The sequence below is a fragment of the Alosa sapidissima genome, chromosome 16 (genome assembly GCF_018492685.1).
Source record: "Alosa sapidissima isolate fAloSap1 chromosome 16, fAloSap1.pri, whole genome shotgun sequence".
NCBI lineage: Eukaryota > Metazoa > Chordata > Actinopteri > Clupeiformes > Clupeidae > Alosa > Alosa sapidissima.
This window is the reverse complement of record NC_055972.1, coordinates 10173255-10184211: the sequence shown is the minus strand read 5'-3', so window position 1 is coordinate 10184211 and position 10957 is coordinate 10173255. Positions and strand designations below refer to the sequence as shown.

Genomic DNA, 10957 nt, shown 5'->3' with positions numbered 1-10957 from the left:
AGAGCATGCTCAGCTGCGCCGCTCAGCGAGCAGCCCGTCATGCGACTCGACAGAGCGAGCAGATGGGCAAGCGAGGGAGAGGGAGCGTGGGGGAGAGAGAGGGAGGGAGAGGGCGCATGCCAGGCTCTCTGCTGCAGCGTCAGAGGCAGAGGCGGCAAAGGCAGCAGCGTCACAGCAGCTCCAGTCAACACCAGAGCGAGCAAGCGCGAGCGAGGGGAGAGGATTAGAGCGAGCCATCGGGAGCAGCGCAGCACAGATTCCACTCCCACAGCATCCTCAGCCACCGCTAAAGCCAGAGCTGCACGCGCTCCCCCAGCATGGCCTGATCGCAAAGGGAGTCTGGCTGCTGAAAAATATGGGGAACCAGGAGGCCAAGCAGAAGAAGGCAGTCGCCACAGGGGCAGAGGGGACAGGCAACGGGGTCAGGGTTGAGGACGGGGAGCAGGATGGATCCAGGAAGGGAGGCTTCCACAGCAAGAAGTCCCAGAGCAAATCCAGCAAACTGGGAGAGTCCGCCAAGAAGAAACCCAAAGCGGAGTCCACGAAGACCTCAGTCTTCTCCAACCTGAAGAAAGGTCTGTCTCGGGCGAAAGGGGCTTCCAGGGAGAGCATCCTGGATGGTGGAGCCTCCCAGGCGTCTCTTCTTGACGGCTCGGGGATTAAAGCTGCTGACACTAGTCTCTCTGGTGATGAGCTGGGGGGGCTGACCGACAGTGAGCCTGAGCATGGACAGCCGACGCTGGGGCAGTCGACTGTGGAGGTTGAGGAGGACAAGACCTCGGGGTCGGGATCCGACACGGACATATACAGCTTCCACTCGGCCACTGACCATCAGGACCTCCTTGCGGACATCCAGCTGGCCATACGTGAACAGCATGGCGACAGCATCCCCGACGACCCGCTCAAGGACGTGGGGAAGAGCATTACAAACCTGCCCCGAGACCCCACAATCCCAGATGCCCTTTGTGACCTTCCTTTTGATTTGGAGCCTGGAGGTGAAGAGGGTTTGGCAGATGGAGATGAGGCCAGGGTGGAGGGGAGGAGGGATGACACTGAAACAGAATTAAACGCAAGTGAGAGCACTGCAGCTCAGCAGACAGAGGAGCTGGATCAGCTCAGAGAAAGCGTCCAAGTGTCTTTGTCTGAAGTTCCCCAGCTGACCATCACCAAGACACCCAGCACTCACAGTTTCCCCGACACCAATACAACCACCAACACAACAACTAACACATCCTACGAGAGCGCTGATGAGCCGCCGGACGAGGAAACAGGAGACTTCACCGCTTCCTTTGAGAAGGTCCTGGACAGTCATCATGATCTCTCCATGGTCTTACCTGTTGGCCTGGAGTCTGTTTTGGAACTGCCTGACCCCAGGGTGAAGGTGACTAGAGTCTCAATCGGCTCACCTAAGAGTATGAGCAGCATGGATCTAAATGTGTTGAAAGATGAGAGTGAGGAGGGCGGTGTGAGTGCTGAGGAACTGGGGTTCCTCTCTCCACAGCGGAGGACCAGCAGCAGCATCACCTTCACACAATGGGCCTCTGAGAGTCCGCAGGGATCTCGGGCTCGCCGGGCCTCCCCTGCCAACCCCATCGTCAAGCCTTACCCCACAATCCATCCAGCGTACGTGAAGACTACCACCAGACAGCTGACCTCGCCCACGCACTCTCCAGTGGGCTCCCCTGTACCGAGCCCTCAAGTCCATCGCAGAGACTGCTCCAGCTCCGGCTCCTGGAGCTCCCGAGCGGAAAGATGGGGGGCCCAGAGGCAGAGGTCCAGCAGCGTTGCTGGACCCATCAGCTACCCATCAGACTGGGCTGGGCGGCTCGCGGGTCTGCGGTCTGGATCAGAGGATGGACCTGACCCATCACAGGAGAAGGGCCCAGAACAGAAGCTTGGAGCCAGACGTACCTCCTCATGTCTGCAGACATACGGAGGGGGGTTTTCTCTGGATGTCTTCTCTGGTAAGTCTGCAGCCTTCAGTGAAGTATTGGGTATTTCTAATGGTTATCATCCATCAAAGGAACCCCTTAACTGGCTCATGAGGGTTAGTTAATCGTCTATTGAAAACACAATGAATTTAATGAAGATCATTAGAAAGAATTGAATGGACTGGCTAATGGTTTGGGAATCATAATGAAACGATTGTAATCTAATCTGCAGATAGCCACACTAGCCGATCTCTCATGTGTAGAGTAGTGACCCTACCCCAGGTGCTTCTCTCTCTCTCTCTGCTCCACACCACCCCTCCCCCTCTCTCTGTCTTCTGCTCCTGTGATGAGTGCTGGAATGTCAGGCCACTTGGTGGCCGCCGGCTAAGAGGTCTGGGTTTCTGCATGGCTGCCCCTCTATGCTATGGGAAGCCTCCGCTCAGCATGCACATGCTCATTCTCATGCCTCTGCACGGTAACTAACACACACACACACACACACCACACACACCACACACACACCACACACCACACACACACACAGAGCTTGAGCCAGCCCACACACATGCACAAACCAGACCCTAGCAGGTCACACAGGAACCTTAAAACGGGTCACATGAGGACCACAGAGAGAGAGAGGGAATGGAGGATAAGGGTGGAAAACAGGGAAAGAGAGGCAAGAGGGGCAAATGATCTGCTTTTCTTTACACTATTTCTTAGATTCTACTGAGATTTGACAATTACTAGATTCATAGGTTTTCAAAACATTAGCTTACATTTTTTTGTATTGAAATAAGTTTTTGTTCACTTTTTGTCTATTCGTTGTGCAACTAGCTGGTCAGTGCAGCTAAACGTGCACCTATCCTAGTAGACTCTCATTTTCAGAATTCTTAGAAAATTAGAGGGAGTTAGAAGGAACAGGAGAAACTCAAGACTGGTTTGACTATCACTGTTGATATATTTGTCCAATATATTTTGTTTTTTAATAGCTAAAAATGATTATTGAAGGTTCTATAATAACCATGGAGCATTCTAACAATACAGGACTGTACATTGTAGGTCAAACCTTCCCACATACAAATCCAAATGGATTATTCCATTGTAACAAAATTAACAGGCTGTGCCTTCCTGGAAGCAGAGCACCGCTGTCACATCCACTATAAAAGCCTGTCGTTTTGTTTGACCTCCAAACTTGTACTTCTTTGAATTTTCCCACTCTAACATTATTATGGCCCTGATTAAGTTATCCAGAAAGGTAGCGGGAGAGACCATCACAGGCAGATTTTGATACAGAGATTAACCTCCACAATAAAGGTATTTTTCTACCATGATGTAACCATATCAGTTATAGTAAGATGACAGTTATAGCAACATTATAGATAGCATGTTGTCTACATTATAAACAAAGCCGATGGGAATTTTCAACAAGCTCTTGATCCACCATTTGGCAAGTTGACCGCAGAACACAACAGTTGAACTGATCAAACAAATCTGCTGCAGCTCTGGTGAATCTCTTTTATTAGGTCCCACAAATGCCTAATTCCTCAATGTCACACTTTCCAGATGGAAAATAATCCTGCATGATGAGCTTGTCATGCACAGAATACATTGTATACATAAATGATATTGTTATTGCAATGTGATAATTTATGTGTCTATAAACTAACAGGGATTTGGGGCAAGCACTCAAACCGACTCACAATGCAAGGATGCTATGTCCAAGACTATTTAATCTATTTCATTTAATAACTCAAACAAAACTTTGGATCAGTGAAGAATGCTAACAAAACATCAGAACAAAACATCAGTCACATGCAGCAGGTTTCCATTCCTCCCAGGCCAGGCAGGGGAGTGTAAGGTGAACGTGAACACCAACAGTATTGGCAGGGTTTCCCGCAGAAAATGTGTTACTTAAGGTGGTAGGGTGGGGTTTGCCGTCAGACGGGGTAAAATTTAATTCATAAAATTATTTATAACAATTATTTATCAAAATAACGTGGTCGATTCGGACAAATAAAGGCTGGCCCCCAAATACAAGCCGGGGTAATAGGGCTATCAGTCCACGAGCACTAGAAGACATTGTTTCAATTTAACTCAATAAAATTAAAGAGCTCTACTTAATATTTCATAATGTTGGTTGGTTTTATACTGTTGCCAATGAAAAGTTGTTGTCCTATGGGTCTCAACACGTCACTCTCTCAAAATACCAGTTGCTTGACGCCCCCTTCTGAGCTTGCCAGAGGCTGAAGCAGTAGGCTACTACATTTAAACACAATTGTTGCCGCGAGGCATTCCAGCATACGAATTTCATAAAAAAGTAAATCATGCATCATTAAAAAAATAACTACATTCATGCTACCATAGGCCTATTTGACTACGCAATAAGGTTCCCATTAGAGCACAGTGCACAACGTTCAATGAATGAATGAAAGCGACTGCCTGTCTCGCAATAAACAGCAGGTAGAAATCCCAACACTCTTTCAACTAGGCTACATGAAACTTAATAGTGAACCATCATTTGGGTCTAAATCCCAAACCAAACCGAAATTGTATGTTTTTGATAGCCTACCGGTATGCTGCTTCAAACGCATGTTACATTACATTACATTACATTACATTACATTTGGCTGACGCTTTTTAACCAAAGCGACTAACAACATGGTAAACAGTAAGTTTTAGAACAATTCTCACAATTTTAGGACAGTTTAAAAAAAAAAAACATTAGAGTACAGTAAGAATAAGTGCGTCGGTGAGTGCTGTTTTTAACAGTTACTTGTCAGTTTGAAACGGCTGGTGAGTGCTAGGATCAGTAAGACTTGTTGTAAGTGTTGCTATGAGAGTAGATGTTCTCTAAAGAGCTGGGTCTTCAGGAGTTTTTTGAAAGTGGAAAAGGATGTCCCTGCCCTTGTATGTCTCACAATAAAACGCATGTAAGAAATACTGTAAACGCCTGCCTCGATTACAGTAAGTAAATAAAAGAACCTGGCCATAATTTAAGGATTTACGGCATTTAAAAATTGTAAGAACTTCCCATTCATGGCACGATTTTTATTATTATTTTTTTAATGCGTTCTGCAAAGAAGGGAGACTGGTGTTGGTCACGGTTTGGAATGAAAGAGAGAAAACAGTACAGAGTAACACGGCGGATAGCTGTGTTTGTTTGTTTTGACGACGTAGTTAAGGCGGCAAGTGTGTGTTGCTTAGACGGCTACCTTAGCTGCAACGTACTGCAGGAAACCCTGATTGCTAGCAAAGCTAAGGTAGATAGATAGATAGATAGATAGATACTTTATTGATCCCCAGGGGAAATTCAAGGTATTGTGACAACACTGATAATAAAACACTCTATGGCAGGGGTTGACAACCTTAGATGGTGTAATCATTGGCAATTGACACGTAGAAAGATTTAAAATTATTATTACCATTTTTTCCCCCTATGTCTATGGAGTCTTAATCTAGGGTTAGGTTGTTGTTAAATTTGCATTGAGTTAAATAAGTAGAGTAATGGTTTCTAACTCTGGCAGCAGGCTAGGATGATGACTTACCTTTGGTGGTCTAGGAGTGTCTCAAAGTATGCAGATACAACAATCTGTAGAAAGAGATGCTGATATAGGTATAGACACAATGGTAGAGAGAATTACTTTGTTGTTGGTGGCTTTCTAACTTAACTTAACCCTTGTAAGGTGTTCATATTTTTGTTACACAGCCAATGTTTCCAGGTCAGGTGGACCCACCACATTATTGGACTTTTCAATCAATACAATTTATGTAAAAATTAGGGCTGTCAATCGATTAAAAAAATTAATCGAATTAATTACATACTCTGTGATGAATTAATCTAAATTAATCGCATATATAATTTTTGCTGTGAAAGTATTTTAAATATTTAAACTCAAATGAATCATTGAATAATCAGCATTAGTGACATTAAAGTTCAAAAACACTCTTATTATTATTTTCACTGTTCAAATAATGGCCATAATAATCTATGATATGACCTAATATGCTGAGGAAATAAATTCAAAAGTGCTTTGGGAATACGTTTTTTTTTTCACATACAAGGCATTTCAGGCCACAGATATAACCTAGGGGACACAATGAAAATAAATTAACACTCCACTCTATGTCAACACTATTTCTTTGCATTGATGTGCGACTTTAGAGTTGACGAACTCCAGTGATATGCAAATTTCTTGCTGCAGACATTGCAGAGGACTTTATTTTAATCAACACTTTATTTTAATCAACACCATCAGGCCGTTTTTTAAAAGTAAATGTTCCAATCAATGATCTAGGCAGCACATTTTCTTCTCTCTCTTTCATTTTATAGTCTAATGGTTACTGACTAGAACGGCTCGGGGGTCAAAGGTCATACGGAATCGATTAATCTGCGTTATTTTTTTTTTAATCAGTTATTTTTTCTCAAATGAATTAATCGAAATTAATCAGTTATTTTGACACCCCTAGTAAAAATACTTCACAGATGTTCACTTCAATTACGATCAATTACCAATTATATAGACATAATTTATGGAACATATTTGCCATTTACCCCTGAGATCACATTTATGATGATTTTTGTGGAAACAATAGGTAAAAAAGGTAAAGGTAAAAAAAAAGGTGAAACAATAGAAAAGATAAGATTATTATTGGTGCTTAACTTAGAATTTACTCAGAACAGGTGAAAGTGATTGAAATGTAACAATTTTGTAACTTTGTGTAGGAATATATCAGGTGCAGAAAGACAACATTTCTGCACACAGACAACACTCACATACATCCATCGTAACATACACACAGCAGGCCGGGTTTCTCACGTATTTTAACTTTTTTTTCCCCGCTGTCTTCCCGTTTTAATATTTTCCCGTAAATATCCCGTATTTTAACAATCTCATAACATTAGCTCTACCATCGGACTTGTCAGTCTCTGTACTGTTGTCCTTTTGCTACACACTTGCCTTTCCAACGAAACAGATGTTTTCAAAGCATCGTTTTGCTTGCTTGAAGGCGACAGTGAGACTATTTAAGATGACGGTGTGGTTGTCGTGAGAGCACGATTCGGTGGCACCTGCATAGTGTACGGCCGCACGCACTGTGTGTATCGGCCTACCAGTCTACTCAGCTACGAGTAGAGAAAGAATTCCCCGTTTGTATATTCACTCCAAGTTGGCCTACCATAACTTCCCAACTCTGCACTGTAGCCCATAAACTGCATGACAGGCAATTTATATTTTCTCTCTAAAATAACCAAATGCATTTGTTCAACTTGAATAATTACGCACTAGGTTACTTGGAACGCACACATTTTGTTTGCGCATGAGAGAATGACAGCGCACAGGGCCATCGATTAGGCTACAGAACTTTAGCCTTGCTAGGGCTGTATAAAGTTGACCAAATTAATATAGGCTGTTGTTAGGCGTAAATAAAGTAGGCTACTTTGTTGTATTGTTTAGCTGACCAATGCACGAGCTTGCAATTATGAAACGGACTAATACTGCTGCAACCCTTCCAACGTTGGGGGACGAATGTTGACATTTTCCCGTATTCTGCGTGAGAAACCCGGGAAATCTCCCTTATTTTCAAAGCTCAATGTTGACAGCTTATGGTCTGACATGGTCAATCGTAAAAGATCGTGGGAGACAAAGGTTTCTTTGTGGTCTCATTCTTTTTTCATGGTCTTATGTATGTAGGCTACAACAAACAGTAGCCTATTCAGGGTCTGGCTGGTATTGCTGGTATTTCTCAGAAGCAAAGTGGACCTGAACAAATTACCTCTGTCATGGCTCCACCTGGTCCTGGGCCTACCCGCCTGAATGCTAAAAGACACCTTCTGGCAAGCTTGCTCTGAGATCTGATCCGACTCAAAGCTTCAGGTACAGGACTCTCCACATCAATCACGTAGACTGGAGGCTTTCAATAAGTAGCCTAGTCTGCAGAATGTCTATAGTCTAAAAATAATATTGAAACAGCGTTATATTCCGACAGAGTTATGAAGAGACGTGTAACGATTAGTCGCGCTAACAGACCCGATTTTGATGCTAGCTACTGTAGACATGCTAGTGGTCAAACATGCCTGTTACATTAGAGCCAAATATTTGTGCGCCAAATCCATCACTGTCAAGGTGTGTTCTAAGGCCTTAAGGAAAGGATGGGTAGCTAACTTAACACATTTTCACTCACCCTGTTTTTCCTTTGATTCACCCTTTCCTTCACTTTTCGTGTGCTGCAGGTTGCTACTGAAAACACAGTCCGACGCATCGTCTCGACATGTGGTAACGCTATGCGAACTCGTTGGGCTTGTGTTGCCAAACTGGGCGGGTAGGCCTACTGTCTGTCGCCCTTGATTTGGTTAAATGAATCATGCATAAAATGACAAAAGTCATCGCATCTATAATACTATCACGTGGATTTATGATGACAGTGATACTGCGTAGCCCACATTTTAGTCGCTGACCCAATCACAGCTATAGGACAGACCACTGTCGGCTACTACCATCACATGAAGATACCATCAAAATGATTGTATTTGACTAAATATCTTTTCGTTTGATATTAGTTTAATTAGTCTGCCAATCAGTCATATTCTATTTATGATTATATAGCATATGTCACTCAGACATGTTTAAAGAATCATTTAGTCTTTCACTTGGGGTCAGACATTGACAGGGTCTGGTCTGTGGTCAGAAATGTTAATCTCTCAGATTATCAGAGCTTTATATTAATCCCAATCCACTGCTTGTCTCATAATACATTTTCTTGGCAATATGGCAGATTTATTTGGCACAGCTGTTTTATTACTTGTTTACTTTGCAAAGGCTATTATAGTGCCATGTGTTTAGTCCAGCTTGATGTTGCATGGATTTTGAAAAATGAGAAACTTTGTAGCCTAGTTGGTTAGTTCAATATGAGGTGTATAATTATTCTATCATACATGCTAATGGATCTTGCCAAATTGTCTTTGGCAATTCGCCTCAATGGAACCAATACGTATGAGACCGCTGAATCTGAAGAGAATATTGAGTTTGTGCAGAACTGATAGATGAGTGATTTTTTTAAATGGCTAGGCGCTCTAAAACTGCTCACTCATGCTCCTTTTTGCCTGTGGTAATGATGCTGTTGTGGATGAATGATTGCATTGGTGCATTAGTCTTCAGTCAACCAGGAGCTCTCACTGCTCTCTCAGCCCAAGACAGTGGGAGGCGTATTTTCAGTTTTTGCATTGTATTAGGCACACTCTGATTTTGAAAAAGACAGTCCTCTTTAAAAATGACTGGCCTCTCTCTCTCTCTCTCTCTCTCCCTCTCAGGTCGTACTCTGCTGGAGCGTTGTTTGGCGGGGCAAGAGGTGCCGCCGGAGGAGGTCGAGACGCTGTGCTCTCGCTTCCTGGCCCTGGGGATCCTCCAGCCTTTCAGCCACTGCTTCAGGGAGCAGCTCCAAGAAGGGGACATGCCAGATATGCTCACCTTCAATGTAAGACTAACTGCAGTGTCTTAGTAGACTAACATGCCACAGAGGATCCAGTTGTTTATAGCATGTCACCAGATGTATCGGTTTCAGCCCGTCTCAATTTATGTGACACAGTGATGTACAGTGGTCTCCACCGCTGCTAAGAAAATAGTCTGTGCAAAGATCCTTATCTGCGCTGCCTATTTTTCTCCTCGGTGTTCTCCAGGGGAGGAGTTTGTTCTTGCCAAGAGTGAGCGCATGCACATGTAGCGCTAAATAAAGTCACAGGTTGCCACTCCTCATCACAGTTCATTAAACACCTCCTCACACCGAGCTCCCCGCTCACCAGGATGCAGCATATGATGGCTGTACTGTATGCTCTCCTGTAGCTGCAGTGGGTGAAAGAGAGAGATAAAGATTGGAGGAAAGAAAGAAAGAGAAAAAGAAAAAAAGTGTGTTTGACTCGTGTTTAGAGATCTCGTGTCATCTCAAATCCACTGCAGCACAAGATTTATATTCATCAGATAAGTAGGGAGTGAGAGGGAGGGGAGATGGATAGATAGAGAGAGAGGAAGGGAAAGAGGCGGAAGGAATGCCTGATTGCGTTCGCCTCATCCGGTCCTCAGAGAGCTTGATCGTCACATTATGAAAATGATGCTGAGGGACATTGCTCTGTTTCTTTCTGAGCGATTTGTAAAATTTCTAATTAGACTAAATGTTGTGCTACAAAACATTATGTTGTCAGTCAGTGTTGAAGTTGCCATGGTGACTGGTTATTTTCTAGGGTTGTCATTAAGTTGATCCATTTGAAAATAGCCTGATTAGTAGAGGTCCTTATCATCAGCCAGATCGAGCTCATTTGTATTTGAATAGATGAGTGTGTATCCCGCACGCACGCACGCACACACACAAACCTGCATAATAAAAACACAGAAAGATATTCATTCTTGCTTCATTTATTCATTCAGATACTGCACAATTACACACAAACAGACACACACACACACACAAACAGACACACACACACACACAAACAGACACACACACACACACAAACAGACACACACACACACACACACACACAGACACACACACATCTGCTCTCACAGCTCATCTGCTGACACGGTTACGTAAGAGCTCCACGTGCCCTGCCTCTCTGTGGCTCGTGTCCAGCTCAAGGCGCTCTGTCTCTGGGTAAGCTGAGCATGCCAGAGCCTCCCTGCTCCAGCCCCGGGGTGGAGGGCAGAGCGCTGCGGCTCATCACAGCACATGACGGCAGGGTTTCTCACTGCTCTTTATGGGGGCGGTGGACGGTCTGCTTTCCCCCTGTGCTATCCATTTCCCATAGACATACAGGGACACACACACAAGCACAATGCACGCATGCTCAGACGCTAACATGGACATTATCGCTCATGCATACTTTGTGCAAATGCACATGTGAGCGCTCACACATCATCACACGTAGCCAAGGTGGATATGATCACTCATGCATGCACACAAGCTCTTGGATACAAGCATGCACATATTGTACCTCTTTTCTTGTGGTCATCTCCTTTTTGTTTCTTTTGCTCTGTCCT

General features: G+C 44.1%; 1 protein-coding gene across 1 annotated transcript in view; it reads left to right on the top strand.

Moving 5' to 3' along the window:
• The first annotated feature begins 220 nt into the window (after positions 1-220).
• Positions 221-10957, top strand: part of LOC121685408 (formin-2) — a 48511-nt gene continuing 37774 nt past the window's right edge. Inside the window, exons 1-2 of the mRNA XM_042065919.1 lie at positions 221-1964; positions 9238-9401. Coding sequence (XP_041921853.1) covers positions 356-1964; positions 9238-9401 — 1773 coding nt within the window. The 5' untranslated portion in view covers positions 221-355. The remainder of the gene's footprint in view (positions 1965-9237; positions 9402-10957) is intronic.